At 45.8% G+C, this 20,528-nt stretch overlaps 2 protein-coding genes across 2 annotated transcripts in view; both read left to right on the top strand.

The window, feature by feature from the left end:
• LOC146578426 (T-cell surface protein tactile-like) overlaps nt 1-20,528 on the top strand; it is a 553,052-nt gene that overhangs the window by 404,000 nt on the left and 128,524 nt on the right. The window lies entirely within an intron of this gene.
• LOC146578440 (P2Y purinoceptor 14-like) lies at nt 947-17,963 on the top strand. The gene is made up of 4 exons (XM_085249969.1): nt 947-1,389; nt 16,616-16,730; nt 16,830-17,089; nt 17,297-17,963. The coding sequence occupies exons 2-4, from the start codon at nt 16,626-16,628 to the stop codon at nt 17,961-17,963; spliced, it is 1,032 nt and encodes a 343-aa protein (XP_085106095.1). The 5' UTR covers nt 947-1,389; nt 16,616-16,625.

Genomic DNA, 20,528 nt, shown 5'->3' with positions numbered 1-20,528 from the left:
ATACAGATCCCACCAAGACAAACTGTTGGTCGGGTTTTACCCTTATTTGGCATCTTAATCATGTGGACCACATGTGTTGCCTTATTATTTACTAACCTGAAAAAAACAGGTGGACTACAGGTAGTGTGTTTTCCTCCCTCGTTTCGGCCAGATCTGAAGATGAGCAGTAGCTCACACTAAACCGTCTCACTAGGGTGGAGGTGCCCCCTTGTGGCGCAACTTGGGATTGCACAACATGTTGACTCTCCACCCAAAATCACCAAATTAAGGGCCTCCTTTAAGAAAAATACACCTGGAAACTTATACAATACACAAAAGGTAAATCACATAATAACGCTACCACACATTACGGTGTATCACATACGTTCTTTTTTTTTGTCCCATCTTATCTTAATGACCTTGTAGTACCATATCACCCTATTAGAGCGCTTCGCTCTCGCTCTGCAGGCCTACTTGTTGTTCCTAGAGTATTTAAAAGTAGAATGGGAGGGAGAGCCTTCAGTTTTCAGGCCCCTCTTCTGTGGAACCAGCTTCCAGTTTGGATTCAGGAGACAGACACTATCTCTACTTTCAAGATTAGGCTTAAAACTTTCCTTTTTGCTAAAGCATATAGTTAGGGCTGGACCAGGTGACCCTGAATCCTCCCTTAGTTATGCTGCAATAGACGTAGGCTGCCGGGGGATTCCCATGATGCATTGAGCTTTCCTTTCCAGTCACCTTTCTCACTCACTATGTGTTAATAGACCTCTCTGCATTGAATCATATCTGTTATTAATCTCTGTCTCTTTTCCACAGCATGTCTTTTATCCTGTCTTCCTTCTCTCACCCCAACCGGTCACAGCAGATGGCCCCGCCCCTCCCTGAGCCTGGTTCTATCGGAGGTTTCTTCCTGTTAAAAGGGAGTTTTTCCTTCCCACTGTCGCCAAAGTGCTTGCTCATAGGGGGTCATATGATTGTTGGGTATCGATGAAGCGCCTTGAGGTGACTTTTGTTGTGATTTGGCGCTATATAAATAAAATTGAATTGAAGTGAATTGATGAATATCACATTATCAACTTTTTTTTTTTTTTTTTTTTGCCTGTCCCTCTTTTGCCATCAGAATTATTGTCTAAAGGCAAAGAAAGATCACATACGTTCTTAAAATGCAGATAAGGAGTTTTCTTGTCTCTCCCCTTTGCTCTCTCTCTCTCCCTCTCTATAGACAGTGACATGTTTTTTGTGTGTTTCTAAATCTGTTGCACTTTTATTGCAGTGAAGACAAACAGGAAGTAAGTGAGAGTGCAGGGTAGAAGTGTGATCGCGGTGTTTCCAGATTTAAAGCAGTACGATAAAAGAGCACATAAAAGCTCAAGCAGCTTTTCCTACTCATTGACAACTGCAGAAACATAGGTGAGTCCTGCTTGTTTTTCATCTTCCACTTTTTTCTTCTACTGATTTCATGTTTACCTTAAAATATGCATATATAAAAGATACTTTACCAGCTCTGACACGCTAGAAGAGAAACACTATGTTCCTTCGATACAGCTATCGCAGCATCACAGCTGGTTTCTGGCAGTGTTCAAGATGCACAACCTACAGCTCTATAACACTTTTTTATTAACTAAGAGCTCCTAACTAGCCTGCAAATCAACCTTACACTCATTTTTTGCATTTATTATGAACAATCTGTGAGTAACACAACATTATATTTAAAAGTGTTGTATATTCAGCAATGCAATATATTTGGTCATTTTCCATCTGCATACAGGGATTTCTTCTCTGCATTTATACATGACACACATACTGTGGCCCTTGTTAACGATTTTATCCAGTTGCTATTGCAGATGACAGCTTTAATCTATGTACTGAGGCGTATGATGACCCAATTTCGGCTTTTCAATCGGCTTTTAGAAAAGCCAGATAGTAAGGAAAGTAACAAATGTTGAAACATTGATCAGATTAGAGAAGGAAGTTAAACAGTTGATACTTGTTTAATGTGCAAGTTATGATAGGGGGCAGGGGCAGGGAGGAAGCAATTGCATGGGCACTGCTGAGCAAGAATAAAGTAGTTGTGGTAAACCAGTCATATGACCAATTTAAGGCAGCATAGTAATAAGATGCTATGTACCCATTTTTAAATTGTGGTGATAGGCCAGGTAAAACCAGAGTCATGATAAAAAACAAAAAAAACAAAACGCTGTGTTTTTTCCTGAATACTGTCGTCACATTTACTGTCTAAGGACAGCGCTAGAAAGCAGTCTCTGCTGATGACCCCCCAAAAGTTTAGAAAACAAAAAACACCATTTCCTATCGGTGGAAAAAGGTACAATGTTGACCTATCAAAAAATGATATGGAAACATGGTATTTGTTTTTTTAGGAAGAGGGGGACGTTTTAGGAGTGATGGTTGTGAGAGAACAAAAGAGAGAGAGTTTTAAGATGTGAGAGATTTGTGACATTTAGGCTACGTTCACACTGCAGGTCTTAATGCTCAATTCCGATTTTTTGATCAAATCCGATTTTTTTGTCTGCTCGTTCACACTACAAATAAAATGTGACAGCACACGCGCTCTAGTGTGAACGCTCAAAGTGGCCCGCATGCGCAAAAGAAGACGTCACACACAACGCGCTCTGTTTACACCCAGAGCAAACAGCATTGTTTGACTGATGGTCTTAATATAAAGACTTCGGACTTGTGTTATTTTGTTATTTACATAATAATGTAAATACATAATAATGTAAATAACCTAATAATGATCCTTATTGCTGTTTTAGAGGAGCGGTGCTTCAAAGGATAGCTGCAGATTTCTGTCAGAATCTGCAGAATATACAGTGCAAATAAAATGTTCACGTTGTCTTCCCAGCAGTTTCACTGGATGGCCAGGAAGCGTTCACGATGTCTTCTCCGGCGCTGATAATTGCCGTCTGTCTTGTGTCAGTGACGTAAAAGACGGATTTAATGCGACATGACCGTTCAAACAGCAGTCGCTTTCTGAGACATCAGATATGTATCAGATTCAGTACCACATACGAAAGTGACCCAGATCGGATTTGAAAATATCGGATTTGTGCCGTTCACACCGTCACACCATGATCGGATATGGGTCGCATAGGGTCAGAAAAATCGGATTTGATGCGCTTTCGCCTGCAGTGTGAACGTAGCCTTAGTGTGTTTAGATAGTGTAATTGTTCGTGTTCAGGTTATTTTCTACGTGCTCGTGTTTATCTGTGCCACCTTTCTGTCTCTGTGCATTATGTTCTAGTTCCACTACATATGTCATTAGTCAGATTATGTTCAGCCCTGTACTCACCCTGCTGACAGTACCCCCCACTCCCCCCGTCAAAGGCCGGCACTCGACGAACCAAAAAAGGGTGGGCGGATGGGACCCAGGACGGGGGGACAGACTCCAAAACAAAGACAGTTCAGGTGGGCGGCCATGTGACCAGTGGCTGAGACAAGAAAGACAGTTCTGGTGGGCGACCACGTGACCGGCGGTGATGCTGGAGTAGATATGGTGGGTGGCCGCGAGCATGGCCGCGAGCATGGCCGCGAGCATGGCAGCGAGCATGGCAGCGGCAGCCGCGAGGAAGACGGCGGCTGCCACTGAGCAGGTCCGGCGGTGATGGAGGAGCAGCTGCAGGTGACGGCTTGGGAGGTGCAGGTGCGGAAACCTCTGGCTGAGGAGCGAGAAAGCTCACAGCTGGCTCCGAATGCTGTGGCGGCAAGTCAGGGAGCAGAACAGGATGATACATGAGTGACTGGGCCAAAGACTGGGTAGGAGACTGGACTACAGGCTGAACTGACTGGACTACAAAAGACTGGACGACAGACTGGACTGGCTGGAAGACGGGCGATTGGGGGACAGGAGGAGACTGAACCAACTGGACAGGAAAGGCCGGTAGATTAACAGAGGTAGGGGAGGCTAATGGCTGAGGTTGGTGAGGCTAATGGCTGAGCTATAGACTGAATTAGTGAGGGGATAAAGCTGCAGCTTGGGCTAGCGCATCAGGTGCTTGAGTGGGGAAGAGCTCAGCTAGCCCAACTAGAGATAGTGTGAGGGCATGAAAGGCTGGATCAGGAGGTGGATGGAGTGATAAACTAGCAGGTGGACGGGCTAGTTCTTCGAAGCCTCTATACAGGTCTGGTTGGGTTCTGGCTGCCCTCAGCCTGGGTGCTGGGGCAGGCATGGAAGGTGGCTGGACGCCAGTCACCTTCCCACCCAATGAACACGAACAGCTGCAGGAGTGGACTGGGTCGCAGCTGCCCTCGTCCTGGGCAGCTGGTACAGGTGTGGGTGTAGTCTGACTGATAGGAGTGGAAATAATGACTGGGTGAGTGATACTGAAAGGTAGGTGCAGGAGGATTTTTAAGAGTAGCCTGGGCTGATGAAAACTAAACAGGCTGACAGGTGGACGATGGAGCAGTCTCAGATAAAACAGTCCTAGAGTGAGCAGACCAAGGGCTTGAGTACACAGGGACCGTAATAGATTTATCAGAGAATGTTCTGTCCCTTCTGCCATCACCATTTACAGTCTTTAATTGAACAGTTTTCGGGGGTGTTGAAGTGCGGATATTGTCCTTAATAAATCCCAGCTCAGAGGGAGCAGAGCAGAAAAATTCTTCCCAGTTCACATCATCCTCCAGGAGGGAAACTCCCCATGGATCGGAGATTAGTCTATTATTTGTTTTAAGTGAAGAATGAAATGAGGAGGGTGGAAAACAGTCACTGGAACTCAACACGGGGAGTCGCTCAAAACGGTCCATTTTATGGTGGCATATGCATCGCTTTCTCCGGGAAGAGGAAGCGGACGGTGTAAACAACTGAGCGTCTGGTGCGGGAGCCTCCGTTGAGCGGAGGTGGGAGGCGTAGCCGCTGTGCCGTGGCGATGCGGAGAGGCCAGTGAGTGAAGCGGCCGGCGGGCGAGCGAGGAGCCGAGCGAGGGAGTGAGCGGTCGAAACTTGACCAGTGACACCCACCCGGCAAATGCTCCGATGCAGGGGAGGCAGCAGGTTCGCCCAGAGCCAGATGAGTCCCTGCAAAGACGTGTTCTCTCTCCGCGAAAAGTCGCTGTTTTCCCCTAAGCTCCTCCGGCCACCGAAGGAGCGCTGCCTCCTGCCGTTCCTGCTTTGTTCATTCTCTCGATCCAATAAATCTTTTTCACTCCTGACAGAATGACGCGACCGGTGCCAAGAAGACACACTTTTGACCCAGCGGACTCTGACTTTTTCGAGCGGCAGGAGGCAGCGCTCTCCATGTGGGCAGAGAAGCTTCAGGGGAAACAGTGGCTATTTCTGGAGAGGGAGCAAATCTTCGACATGACTCGTCTGGCTCTGGGCGGCCCTCGAAGATGCCAGGGTCCTCCACCTGCTGCCTCACCTGCTTCGGAGCATTCGCCGCGGAGAGTGGGTGTCACTTGCCAAGCTTTGGCCGCTCTCTCTCTCGCTGCTCCGCTCCTCGCTCGCCCGCCAATCACATCGCCCGCCTATCACAGGCCACTGCTCAAGACATTATCACTGCTAAACCTGGTAATTTCTCCCACTCAATCACCATTTCACCCATCAGTCAACCTTTTTCTGCTAGCAGGGCAGCTCAGAGACTGCCTTCCCTTTGTCGAGGAGGGAAATTATTTTACTGCTATTGTTAAATAATTGTTATTGCATTAATAATATAATTTGCAGCATGGATATTGCATTCCAAGGTTTAGACAGTGTCTCTTTCAGAAAGACTGAGTTGCAGGCTGACAGGAAGTTGTATGCAGAAAGAAGCAGGAAGTTATTTTGAGCCGCAGGCTAAGACGAGGCTTTAACAATGTAACAGATAGCTTTATCATTTTATATTAAGGTTTTAGTAGAGGTTCTTGATTAAAACATTTATTTAGTAGAAGACATACACATAGTCTCAGTGAGCTTCTGGTCTGGTAAAAGGTCAGAAGTGTAAGAGGTGACACAAAGAGCATGTGAGGTCAACACACACACACACACACACTTTAAATTAGATTTATTTAGAGGAGAGGTTAGTTATGTTTGGCTGTAACTGCAAAATTGTCTTGGTAAAAGAGGAACCGTTTCTTGGTGTCTCGGCAAGAAAGAGGAACAAGACAAGAACTGAAAGGTAGACAGGAAGGGCTAGCCATGAAAATAGAAGATGATTTTCTAGGTGAAAAGTCATGATGTTGATCTGATCTATGTATAAAATGTATCTGTGACGTATGAAGGGGCGTCAGTAAATAAACCCTGATGCTATAAAATATCTGTTCATGCTTTGATTAAGTCGAAGACTACTTCCTGTCTGCGTACAGAGTTCTCTTCCCACGCGTGTATTCATTAAAATCATCGTTTGACTTTACCCGGCCGGATCGGTGTGGTTATTCTTCGATCACCTCTTGTACCCTTCCTCAATATTGAATCTTAACATTTGGGGGCTTCGTCCGGTTATTGAGGAGGGAGAGTTGGAGGTTTGGACGGAGAAATCCGGGGTCTTGGGTGGTCTGACGGGCAGACGTGAATTCCAGTGGTCTAAGTGAGTGGGCATAAGCCGGCTTATCCAAAAGGTAAGGCACTACCTGTTGAATTATTTCCAAAGTGTGCCAAATTGGACATGATAAAATTTAAGTCTACTCACTGAAGTTACTGGTGGATGTCTGTTTTGATTTTGATGAGAATGTCATGACAGTACTGAGGATTTAAAGCAGTTGGACTGCTGGTAATGATTGAATGCGGTTGGACCGTTTAGTATGTTAGGGAATCTGGTTATTTTTTGGTTATAAGGTTGGACCTGCTTCAGTCTTACACTTTGTTGGGTGTTTTATTGTTGTTCCAAAGTATTATAAATTACTCAAGAACGCCAGTTGGACTGGTAGGAAGCGCAGTGCTCAGAGGTAACGCTTGCCAATGCAAAGGACGCTTATGCATTGTCCTCGAAGAGGGATAGTCAGTTGGTCACTGTGGAGCTTGGGGCACTCCAGAATAACTAGGAGTTAGAATCTCCTTACCGTTTGGAACGGTATCTGCGCTTTTTTGGGCAGCAAAGGTTGGACCTTGGGTGTTGGACACTTTTAAATTGAGTTAGGGACTTTAGAGATGAGGCCAGAAACTGTTGGACAGATACTGGTTAATTGATTACAAAAAAGTTGGACTTTTATCGGTTAGACCGTTAACTTAAATTTTTCGAAATTCGGTAGGTGTTAAAAGGCATAAAATCTGTGCAGTTGTAAATATAAGACGTCTCTGTATTAAAAAAGATCTCTGTGGGTCGAGTCAGCAATGCACTGACTGCCTGCTGCTATTCTTAGATGAAGAGTGTGTGTGCATGCAAATGAGGCAGCTGATGCAGAGCGCATGAGAGGACTATGCTTTCGGTTTTGTGTGTCATTCAGCTCTATAACTATTGTTTGCAAATGTGGATAAATGTCTGCAGTTAAAATGCTGGCTTAGTAAATAACAACATTGTAAATATATGAATGGTGACAGCGTTTCAAAATAGAATATAAGAATTGTTTGTGTTTAAAACCAACGGTTAGGTAAAGAAGATTTAAGGTGGATTTGAAGGCATAAACAAAAAATAAAAGGGTTACAGTCTGCAAGGGTTGTTAATTCATGAGCTGACTGGATGCAGAGTAAGTGGAGTGGTCATCCTGAGAGGATTGAATGATGCTCTAACTCTGTGGTCAAGTCAGACATAGGCTTTAAGCAACCATGAGCCACTAATAAGCGTGACAGATTAATGAGTATGTGTAAATTGAACTTGTTAAATAGTTTTGATAGGAGTAACTCAATGAGCACGCAATAAAGTGGACTTTTTAGGGGCAGTTTATCACTGACACCATAAAAAGCAACTTAATTAGTAGTTCAATAACAAATTGTAAAGATAACCTTTGTTATTTGATAAGAGAGAGAAAATTCAGGTTACATATAGTGAATAAATAAGGAAATGTTAATCTCTGCGTCATTCCACACTGAAATTTCAATTGTAGGGGATCATTTGGAGGTGAATTGTGTAGGACACGGGGAGACAGAAGAATCTCCCCATGAGTTTTCAGTGTGCATAGAAATTGAGGAGGCTGAACTGGAAGCCTGCCTGGGTCGTTGTTTTTGTTTATTTGAGGGTCTGCTGGAAGTTTGTGAAAACGACCACCTTGATATGTGGGAGCCTTCTCGGGCAGCGATTTTTTTGTTAGACCTGTGGCAGGCTGTGCAACATGGAGAAAGCTTTGACATAATGTCATAAAGGTGATTTCTTGGTTTTAGACTTATTAGTACGGGACAAGTTGAGGGACCCTTGAGGGTGTGTTGCTGTAAAGTATATAAGGGACGCGCAGCGCCGTTAATGGGTTTAAAATAAATGAAAAAACACTAATCCGAGGAACTATTGGAGAGGTAAGTATACGGAGGTGAGCGCGTTGCGCATAAGGGTTGCTGGTGTCATATATTAACACTTTGAGGGCGAATAATTTTGATTGAGTGTCAACGCTTGAGAACGCGAGGACAGCGTCTAAAGGGCTGGGTTAAACTTTGTGTATCACCGAGCAGGGGAAGAGGAGCCAGTGGTTGCGAGAACAGCGAGACGAAGACTGAAACTGAAAGTTAAGCGTGTCTGGGTGACCTAGACCAAGAAGGTGGAGTCGACCAACGCCATTGGAAGAGGTAAGTCTGTGTTTCAGAGAATGGCTGACAGCTCGGGTGCGACACCTAGTAGGAAAAGGGGATGCAAACCTCTGAAGGATCAGCTCGAACAGCTTAAGAAAGCTGTTCGCTTGGCTTCCCCTGGAGTATCAAAATCAGCAGAGAAAGAGTGCCAAGCGATGGAGGTTGAGGTAAGTAAACCTATTATATCCCAACAGAAAGGGCTGGGTGATAAAATACCTCTGAGCTTGGTGTTAAAAACTGAAGGAGAAGTGTATGGACAAATGCATGAGGCCCTACGTGCGTCCATAGAGGCATTAACGGCATTGGAGGTTATAAAGCAGAGAGTAATGCAGGGAGGGCCAGAAGAGGAGAATGAAGACCGTGCGACGTCATCAGAAGAAGACGATGAGGAGGACGAAGATGGAGGAGCTGAACCCCAACCAAGTACAAGCCTAATTTTGAGGAAAAGAAGTGTGAAGAGAGACCAAGCACAGAGACAGCCCATATTTAAGAGCTCAAAGGGGAAAGGAAAGTTGAGGAAGAGTAGAAGAGTGAGTTTTGAACAAGGAGCTCCTGACCCTGGTTTAAGTCTGCCTCTAATAGCAGGTCCAAAGAACGAACCAGTTTATCGCGCCTATAAGGTGAGAGATTTGGAAGCATTGGTTAAACAACTTCCACCAATAACCAAGGGAGAACATTGGGAAGGAGAAGAATTAGCGCTGGGCGACTTTCGCACTTTGGCCGGACGTTGTATGCTGGGTGGTGGGTTAGCAGATGTAGAGCAGATAGCTCAAACAACCAGATATGCAAATGACCTGAAATATCATGAGGTGCAGAGTGACTTAGCAGATGCAGTTCGGGAGAAGGACCCAACTCCTAACTTTGGAGCCATTCCAAAAATTATTTGGGATCCCAAAAAGAAACCCAGAGAGTGTTTAGCTAAAGCAAAGGAACAATGGTTGTTAGGAACAGGAATACATCCGGGGAAGGAGGGCGAAAGTAGAGCGTGGTTTCGTTCGGCAGTGCTGGCAGGGCTGCCCAATCAGGTTGCAGTTGACTTGGAAAAGAACCCAGATTTTGCCGTTGCAGACTCGGTGCAGTGGGAGAGACATGTGACCCACAGACTTCAGCAGGAACAGGATTTGGCAAACAAACAAAAGAAAGAGTTAGATGAAGTACAGGCGCAGCTGCTTAGGCTGCAGCTGGGTGAGGCTCGCGAAAAATATAATGCGAAGAAAAAAGAACCGAAAGAACTAAATAAGACTATAATGGTGGCAAGGCCTCAGCCCGATCCTGTGCCTGACTGGCCAGATCAGGATCCGGGTCTCTACCCTGATGACCGTTGGCCCGCCAATGCACCAAGGCAGCGTCAACCCGTAGGGAATTGGGGGACCGGTGGACCGCAGAGAGGGCGTGGTGGATCCGTGAGGGGAGGACAAAGGGCTCGGAATCCAGGGAATCCTAACAATGTGTCTTGGACTGCCTGTTACAGCTGTGGAGCAGAAGGACACTGGTCCCGAGAATGCCCTGAATTGCAGCGAAATTATCAGAGGCGAGGCTATCAACCCCAGGCACAAGGAGGCCCAAGACAAAGAGTTGCTTACAGGGGAGCACATCAGGCTCCAAACCCGAATGCAGCACCAGCCCCCAGTACCCAGTAGCCGACTGGGGCTGGGAGGGGGAGCAATACTGATGGAGCCCGGAGAAACTGAACAGCGTGGGGACGGCAGAACCTATGCTGTCAATGATGATGATCCAGCATTGACACAGCTGGGAAAACAGACTTTGAAGCACCAATATGTGGTGTCCTCACAGGTGCCTGGAAAATCTCATGGGCAGGGACCTGCTTGTGAAACTGGGATCACCTTCAAAGACTCAATATCTAGTCCAGAACTCTGAACAACCCACTGCCGAAATCTACTGGGGGAGGCTAGTGGAAGAAGGCATTTTGAGACATTATCAGCTATGGAAACCCTGGGTAATGAGCCTGGCCGTCTATTCCCCTCCGCGAGATCCTTTCCACGTTACACTCTTTTATGATAGGGAAGATAACGATATCTATTGGGAACAGTTCCAGTCTGATCTTGAGGGACAGACGTGGAATGTGCAAACACATAACATTTATGTTGGACCAGAAGGTGTGGCCGCGGCTGTGAAATTTACTGATGAACAACTGCCTTGGTACAATGTGGGAGAGGATTCAGCCCCTAACATTACATTGGCGGTCCACGAGGGTCATGGGCCAAGAGATCTGGGACCAATGGTCAAGCGGGCGCTGGACAACGCATGCTGGCAAGGCACCCAAATTCCAAACGTCTGGTATGCACCAAAATGTAAAATATATCGCATAACTTGTTTGTCCAACGATGCAGTGATCTTAGAACATAAAGAAATCTCCAGAATACATGGCAGGGAAAGAATGGATCATCCTGATGCAGTAGCTGAGCTCTCAAAATTGCCTGGTACTTTGTGGTCCGCAGGGCCCACAGATGTGGGTCTAGCTAACTGTTCGCCTGTCCTGTTCCGGCTGAAGTATGACATACCATTTAACAGACCATAATAGAAGCACAAAACTGAAGACCAAAAGTGGTTCACATGTATTGACCTAGCGAATGCATTCTTTTGTCTCCCACTGCACGAGTCACTCAGAGACATTTTCTCATTCACATACAGAGGCCGCAAATTTAGGTACACACGCCTACCACAAGGCTTTGCACTCTCACCAGGAATTTTTAATCAGGTGTTGAAAGAGGCATTGTCCCCATGTCAACTGCCAGGGGGCTGTAAATTAATACAGTATGTTGATGATCTTCTTATTGCAGCCCCGTCAGCAGCGGCCTGTACGGCAGCATCGCTCGTGGTGTTGAACAGATTGGCGGAGTGTGGCTTCAAAGTGAGCAAAGAAAAACTGCAGTTGGTCCGGCCAGAGGTAACATTCCTGGGCCGGGTGATCGTACACAGATCAGTGGGGTTAATGAACACACACAGAGACCAAATTCTGACACATCCAAAACCAAGAACTGTGAAGGAGTTGCTTTCCTTTCTTGGCTTGACAGGTTACAGCAGGCAGTTCATTCCGAACTATGCGGGTAAAACGGCCCCTTTAAGGGACTTGATCAAGAAAGTTGGTGTTCGAAATCTGAAGGCTGAATTGCCTTGGACGCCGGACACAGAGACAGCGTTCATTTCACTAAAATAGGATTTGTCAAGAGCCACAGATCTGGCCACACCTAACTATGATGAGGCATTTTATCTTGATGTTTCAGAAACAAAGGGAGTTGTGAATGGTGTGTTGTTTCAGAAAAAAGGGGGAGGTAGGGATGTACTTATGTATGTCAGCATAAGATTAAATTCAACAGAAGTAAGGCATCCCACATGCACACAACACGCAGCAGGAGTAGCAAAGATAATTCAGAAAACAGCACATATAGTGAGGGAACACCCACTGAAAGTGCTTACTACACACAGTGTAGTGGCCTATGTGAACTCACAGGCATTCACAATGACTCCACTGACGCAACAAAGGTTCAGCAAAATTTTAGAGGCGCCAAATCTGATATTCACACATGAAGGAATAAATATGGCAGACCTAATGGGGTCAGGAGAACCACATGACTGTATTAAGAAAGCCCAGGTTGAAGGAAAAATCGAGGGACAACAGTCGGCCCAGAGAGCTGAAGTGATAGCCCTAACTCGAGCCCTGAGGTTGGCTAAAAACATGAGAGTGAACATCTACACTGACTCAGCATATGCGTTTGGAGCAGCTCATGTGGAACTGGCTCAGTGGAAGAGAGCCGGGTTCAGAACGGCCACTAATGCACCCATCTGTCACAAAAAGGCCCTGGAGGACCCAGACGAGGTAAGTATTATAAAATGCAAAGGTCACTCACAAGCAGACAGTATGGTGGCAAGAGGAAATCAGAAAGCTGACGAAGCCGCAAAGGAAGCAGCGGGCTACAAAGGACAGAGACAACTGGTGCAGGTAACCCCAGAAGAGGAGGGTAGCACTAACAGCATGGGAGAAGTTAGACAGGCTCAGGAGGAGACATCCCCAGAGGAAAAGGGGGTGTGGGAAAACAAAGGAGCCTGGCAAGATGGCGGTTTGTGGAGGGGGCCAGATGGGCGTCCCGCTTTAACGGCCAAAATGGCGGAACAAAAGGTGAATGAGGCTCACGGGCTTGGTCACGTGGGAGTGAAACAGATGGAGAGAAATTTGTGCCGATGGTGGCATCCTGATTTGAGAAGGATGATACTGGAAAAGGCCAGAACGTGCCTAATTTGTGGGGCACACAACCCAAAGCCAGCAGTAAAACCTGAAGCTGGTAAGGTTCTCATGCCAGGAAGGCCAGGAGAAGAGGTCGTGATTGATTATACCGACATGATTGATACAGGCCCAGGTGGGGTGAGGTATTTGTTGGTGTGTGTGGATGTTTTGACTGGATGGCCCGAAGCATGGGCGACCAAATGTGAAGACGCGAAAAGCGTGATTAAGTGCTTAATCATTACATTCCAAGGCATGGGTTTCCCAAGAGAATTAGATCAGACAATGGTACTCACTTCAAGAATAAAGATTTGCAAGAGGTAGAGAGGATGAACCTAAATTTGGAAAACAAGTTGGCTAAAATTTGTGCGCAGACAGGGCTAAATTGGGTCGCAGCCCTGCCCATTGCTTTGATGACCATAAGATGTTTATGATGATGTTAACTTTGTATTTCAGGTGCAGTTATAACTATTTTATACATATTGCATTTTGTGCTTTTAAAGGAGTTGTGGCTCAAATTTGTCTCTGGAGGGTCACGAGCCTTTGGCTAGCGCTATGATTAGCCAATCTACTGTGAGGATAATATGAGTTCATGAAGGATTGCACACGCTTACAGACACAGAGTTAAGAAACACACATGACAGTATTGATTCCAGGCAAAAGGCCTTAAATTCATTTAGCTTTTAACTGAACTTAAAGAAGGACCAAAGAGGAAGGAAAGCATATATTTTGGTTAAGTCTGACACATTAGAATTAGAAGGTATTGTTACATTAAGGGAGCAAAATGAAATAAAAAGGTTATACCAAAACAGGTGATAACATAGGAAATGTGAGGTTTTAAAATGAAGTTAATGTTAACACATAGGAGTTGTTTCAAGGCAGCATTTAGCTATGATGAAATGTATACAGGAGTAATTGCTTATATGCTTAAACTTAATTGATTGAAGTGGTTGTTTTCTTTTGGAGTAGATTAACTTGCAGCAGCGACAACTTGTGCATAGGATGTTGATGATCAGATAAGGGAAAGTAGAGCGAGCAACTGGACGTGAAACCAGCGCTTAAAAGAATTTTAAAGTGATGAGTAACGTTGAAGAGTATACATAAATACAAGTCAATAAGTTAAGAAGATAATTAGGATCAGGCTTTTAATTAAAGAGTCCCAGATAGGATAAGTTAGGGAGATGCAAGAAAAGGTGTTTTGTTTCCTTTGCAGAAGACTGATCTCGGCGACCACAGGAGGGGCGAGGATCCTGGAGATCTCGAGGTTCGAGACCACCAGAGAAGGGTCTGCGTGAGGACACAATGTATTGTGACCTCTGGTTTTCCAGAGGTCAAAAGGGGGAGTGTCGAGGAGGGAAATTATTTTACTGCTATTGTTAAATAATTGTTATTGCATTAATAATATAATTTGCAGCATGGATATTGCATTCCAAGGTTTAGACAGTGTCTCTTTCAGAAAGACTGAGTTGCAGGCTGACAGGAAGTTGTATGCAGAAAGAAGCAGGAAGTTATTTTGAGCCGCAGGCTAAGACGAGGCTTTAACAATGTAACAGATAGCTTTATCATTTTATATTAAGGTTTTAGTAGAGGTTCTTGATTAAAACATTTATTTAGTAGAAGACATACACATAGTCTCAGTGAGCTTCTGGTCTGGTAAAAGGTCAGAAGTGTAAGAGGTGACACAAAGAGCATGTGAGGTCAACACACACACACACACACACTTTAAATTAGATTTATTTAGAGGAGAGGTTAGTTATGTTTGGCTGTAACTGCAAAATTGTCTTGGTAAAAGAGGAACCGTTTCTTGGTGTCTCGGCAAGAAAGAGGAACAAGACAAGAACTGAAAGGTAGACAGGAAGGGCTAGCCATGAAAATAGAAGATGATTTTCTAGGTGAAAAGTCATGATGTTGATCTGATCTATGTATAAAATGTATCTGTGACGTATGAAGGGGCGTCAGTAAATAAACCCTGATGCTATAAAATATCTGTTCATGCTTTGATTAAGTCGAAGACTACTTCCTGTCTGCGTACAGAGTTCTCTTCCCACGCGTGTATTCATTAAAATCATCGTTTGACTTTACCCGGCCGGATCGGTGTGGTTATTCTTCGATCACCTCTTGTACCCTTCCTCAATATTGAATCTTAACACCTTCCATCTGTTTCACTTTCTCAGGTGAGGGCAGCTATTGCTCAGCCTGTCCCTGCAGCACCTCCTCGGGTGGCTAGGGACCAGCTAGCACTCACTCCTGTGCCAGCTCCCAGGACGAGGGCAACTGTGACCCAGTCTACCTCCACACCCATTCCTGTTTTTCAGGTGGGGGTGACTGTTGCCCAGCCACCTCCCGTGGCTTTCCTAGCACCCAGGGTGAGGGCAGCCAGAATTCCACCTGACCCCCCTAGAGGCTCAGCTGAGACTCTCCAGCTAGTGCCCTCATGCTCTGGAGGCTCGGAACAGCTAGCCTGTCCACCTGCTAATCCAACACCGCTTCCATCTCCTGATCCAGCCTTTCATGCCCTCCCACCTTCCCTGGTGCCTTCAGCCTGCCTTCAGCCAGAGGTTCCCGCACCTGCTGACCCCACTTGCCTTCAGCCAGAGGTTCCCGCACCTGCTGTCGCCTGCAGCTGCTCCTCCGTCGGCTCAAACGCTGTCGCCGGCAGCTGCTCCTCCGCCGGCTCCCACGCCATCCTCTGCAGCTCGTCGTCTGCAGCTCGTCGCCGGCCTGGTCGGCCTCCGGACCTGCTCAGTCGCCGCCACTGCCTTCGGCATGGCCGGCTTCTGGACCTGCTCAGACGCCGCCACTTCCTTCTGTGTGGCATGCCTCTGGACCTGCTAAGTCGCCGCCACTGGCTTCCGTGTGGTGGGCCTCTCGATCTGCTTAGTTGCCTCAGCCACTGGCCGTGTGGCTGCCTGTTGGATCTGTGTTTCCACAAGCCCCGCTGGTTTAGAAACTTATTCTCGTTAACGACAAAAACAAGATGAACATCTTTTACTTGCTAGCAAGGGAAGTCTTTGGTTAAGAACCAGCTCTTGGAGCTCACGCTCCTAACCTGCCTCTAGCCCAAAGTCCTTTAAAGAGCAGCTCGCTGGCAGCTATTTATTGACAAACTGTTACAATACACAATACAACACAAGCACCTACCACCGTAAACCCCCACAATGGTTCTAAGACAAGGCATTATGTGTGTGTATGTGTAAGCATCTATATCCATGTGCAAGAACCTTCGGCCGCCAGGTACCGGCCTTTGAAAGGAGGGGCGGGGGGGGTCATCTCTTCCTCACCTCCACACATGACACTCCTGACATTAAGCCACGAAAATGATTTTTTAAATATAAAAACTATGACTTTGATTCTGAATTTATGGTTTTTGTCTGTGTTCAGATCAATTGTGTTAATGCAGTATGTCAAAATGAAAAAGAAAAAAAGTACATTCAGACGTGAGATCATGCTGAAAAGAAAGCCAAGTAGGCAAAGTAGTCAAAAACGGCCAATTAAACCCTGGACCCCAGAGGGTCAGTAAAAGTTTAAAGTAACACAATGGTTACTTTTCCTAGTAATTACTTTTTCAAAGTACCTTGCCCAACACTGGTCTTGAGACACCGAGTATGGTGATTTAGATCTGAAAAAAAGAAGAATGAATTAAAAAACAATACTAATGATAAAGTGTTAGTATAATTGGTTATTAAGAGTGAGCAGTGGATTTCTATGACTGCTCCTTCTTGAACTCAATAAATTGGATTTATTTTTCAGCTCCAGAAACATGGCTGACACAATAAATGTGACTTCATCTTCCAACCAGACCTGCGATGCTGTTAACACTTCAGCCTATCCTTTCTTTATGCTGGTCTACAGTCTAGTGTTCCTGGTAAGTTTCAAATCATCAGATCACTGTTAAAAATGTGTTAAAGGTTCTCAGTGTATGTGCTGAAGTCCTGTCCTCTCCATCCTTTCTGTGTTTCTTTAGGTGGGTTTAATCCTCAATGGCTTCATCATGAAGTTCCACTTTTGTGGAGCACAGCAGCGGGCATCGAGCAGCTTGAAGATCTACCTGAAAAACCTGACAGCTGCTGACTTCCTGCTCTGCCTCTCTTTGCCACTCCGCATCACCCACTATGCTAGCAGCTCTGTCATCATTCGGCAGCTCTACTGTAGTTTTGGAGCTTGTGCCATCTTCCTCAACATGTACGCCAGCATCATATTCATGGGCTACATCGCTGCCAACAGGTAAACGTCATGATGAAGATTAGAGGAACCTTTTACTGAATTCACACTGCATTTCATGACAATGTTTTTACTACAAATTCTGATAGCCTGACTAAATCACTGACATCACTTTTGACTTTATTAATTTCTACTGATCTGAAACCACTGTGACTGATTAATGAATAGTGACTGATTCATCTACTCAACCCCCGTTTCTTTTCTCTTCAGGTATCTAAAGATCATCCAGCCTTCAGGAACTCACATCCTGCAGACAGCAAAAACTGCCCACATCATTTCCATCATTACCTGGGTGTTTCTCCTGGTTCCGACTGTGACATACACCATCCTGTTTTTCATCACCCAGACCCCTGTGACCTCTAACCCCAGCTGCTGTGATCCCTTCTTTAGTGAATCAATCAAGCTGTTCTTCACAATCATCCACACTTTGTCTCCCATCATCTTCTTGTTGGTCTCCATATGTATGGTCTTCTTCTACTACAGCACCTCCCGCAGGGTGTTGCAGGCACAGCAGAGTCAGCTGGCCTCCTCTGGCTCCGAGAAGCTTGTGAAGTCTCGCAGGAACATGTTAGTGCTGGTCAGCATCTTCTGTGTTTGTTTTGTCCCCTATCACCTGGCTCGTCTTCCCTATAGTCTTCTGTGGAGCAATGACTCTGTAGGCTCAGTCTTGAACTATGTAATGGAGGTGACCACCATGGTGGCAGTTTTCAATGTCTGCCTGGACCCTGTTGTTTACTTTTTCCTCTGTAAGTCTTTCCGGGCAAAGATGAGGAAGGTGGCCATTGTGACCAATATCCGACAAGCAACTGAAGAGAGTGAGCTCAGCAAGGAGCATCTGGACATTAACAGTCTGCAGGAGACAGACACAACACTGTGAGCACAGAAGCAGGCATCAAGCAGCTTTCAACTCTGCCCTCAACAGTTCTCTACGTTTCATATACTGATATAATCTCAGCGATTTTAGTAAAGATTATTTACTTTTGTTATAGAAGAGCCACCTCCACAGGACAAGACTCAGCAGTCCATCTGCATCTTAAGGATGCCAATGTTCACATTTTGGACAGAGAGGACAGATGGTTAGAAAGAGGAGTGAAAGACGCCATTTTTGTCCACTGTGAGCGACCATCTTTGAGCAAAGACACCAGCTGTCTGCCATCTATAATCCAGTTTTGAGATCCCTTGCCAGACGCCTTAACGCCCACTCACATCCTGGGCCATCTGGCCTCAGGAAATCACATGATGGGGTGGGGCCAGGTTTCACAATGAGCTCACCCGAAACCTTTGCTGATTGTGACCCACACCCGTTTTCACACCTTGGCTCATGTGATTAGGTAGAGGATCATGAGGGGGTCCTTTTGTCCCTCTATGGGGGGATACTCCCACTAGGTTTATATCTGGGACCCCAGCCTCTATGGATCTTGTACTCAGAGCTTGTTCTTGTGCTGCCATGATTAGTGCCTCTGTGCTGTCTTTCAGTCCAGCTTTGTCCAGCCACTGGTAGGATTTCTGGATATCAGCCACCTCCTCTATCTGCTGGTGGTACATACCGTGCAGGGGCCTGTCCTTCCATGATGGTTCCTCGTTTCCCTCCTCTTTCTTGGGTTTCTGCTGCCTGAGGTATTCACTGAGCACTCGGTCAGTTGGGGCCATCTTCCCAATGTATTCTTGGATGTTCGTTGTCTCATCCTGGACTATGGTGCTGACACTCACCAGTCCCCGGCCCCCTTCCTTCCGCTTAGCGTACAGCCTCAGGGTGCTGGACTTAGGGTGAAACCCTCCATGCATGTTAAGGAGCTTTATTGTCTTTATGTCTGTGGCTTCTATCTCCTTCTTTTGGCCAGCCTATTACCCCAGCAGGGTACCTGATCATGGGCAGGGCGTACGTGTTGATGGCCCGGATCTTGTTGTTACCATTCGGCTTACTCCTCAGGACTTGCCTGACCCTCTGCAGGTACTTGGTGGTTGCAGCTTTTCTAGCGGCCTCTTCATTGTTCCCATTCGCCTGTGGGATCCCCAGGTACTTGTAACTGTCCTCTATGTCTGCAATGTTGCCTTCTGGTAGTTCAATCCCCTCAGTTCTGACTACCTTCCCTCTCTTTGTTACCATCCGACTACACTTCTCCCATCCATGTACAGGAGGTGGCTGACAACTGCTCCGTTCCGTAGTCGGTATCCGTAGCCAGTCTTGTTAATGATCTCACTGAGGGGGTTCAGGCCTATGCAGAACAGCAGTGGGGACAGAGCATCTCCTTGGTAGATCCCGCACTTGATGGTGACTTGTGCTATGGGCTTGGAGTTGGCCTCTAGTGTTGTACGCCACATCCCCATTGAGTTCCTGATGAAGGCTCTTAGGGTCCCATTGATCTTGTACAATTCTGGGCATTCCAGTATCCAGCTGTGGGGCATTGAGTCATAGGCCTTCTTGTAATCAATCCAGGCAGTGCATAGGTTGGTCAGTCTGGTCTTGCAGTCTCGGCTGATTGTTCTGTCTACCAGTAGCTGGTGTTTTGCGCCTCTGGTATTCTTGCCAATTCCTTTCTGTGTCCCGCTCATGTATTGACCCATGTGCCTGTTCATCTTAGCCGATATGATGCCTGACAGGAGCTTCCATGTAGTACTGAGGCAGGTTATTGGTCGGTAGTTGGAGGGGACCGGTCCCTTCTTGGGGTCCTTGGGGATCAGGACCGTCCGACCTTCGGAGCGGTATAATATTTATTTTTGTTTTTCCTGCAGTATATAAAAATTGGTGTATTTCAAAAATAGAACTATGAAGACACTCAAAATAAATTTCCTGTGGTAGGAAACTATTTTGTGCAACTTTTTTGTATTTACAGTTTTGAGGGATAAGCCTCTTAAATTTCTCTAACTAAAAATATATGTTAAAAAAGCAAAAACGATTTTCAATTTTTTTGTAGTTTATTGCACTTTTTTGCAATTTATGTAATTACTATGCACTTAATGAATACATATTATTAAAATCTGGGCTATAACAGCTGTATTGATGTATAGCAACTTGAAATGCTCCCAAAAATGGCACCACACCATGTAAAAATATAATATAAGCTCTGGCGGACTTGGTTCTATGGTAGGTCTTAAAGGGTTAAGACTGCACTAAACTAGACAGAGATCTTGGATGTCATTCCTTTTATGTACTGGAGCCATCTACCCATTTGGGGGTCTCTGCCCTGAGTGCTCCAGGTCATCCATCTGCATCTTGAAGTCCCACATGATCTCAGCCTTATCATTCTCCACCTTTGGGGTATCCAATTTTCACCTCTCTGGTCTGTGTCCAGATCCACCAGTTCTGCTGGAAGTGATGTGTGAATGCATGGTGAGATCTGTCTATACAGTCCTCTGTCAGGCACAACTTCTATTAGAATTTGATGTAGTTTGAAAACACGGTCAATAAATAATTTAGCGGTGTGTGACACTGTGGGCAGTT

Source organism: Mchenga conophoros, linkage group LG3 (assembly GCF_057382185.1).
Source record: "Mchenga conophoros isolate Kocher_MC1m ecotype Shallow Benthic linkage group LG3, M_conophoros_male_GT1.1, whole genome shotgun sequence".
In the NCBI taxonomy this organism is placed as follows: Eukaryota; Metazoa; Chordata; class Actinopteri; order Cichliformes; family Cichlidae; genus Mchenga; species Mchenga conophoros.
Note: the sequence above shows the minus strand (reverse complement) of the source record. Positions and strands in the feature narration are given on the sequence as shown.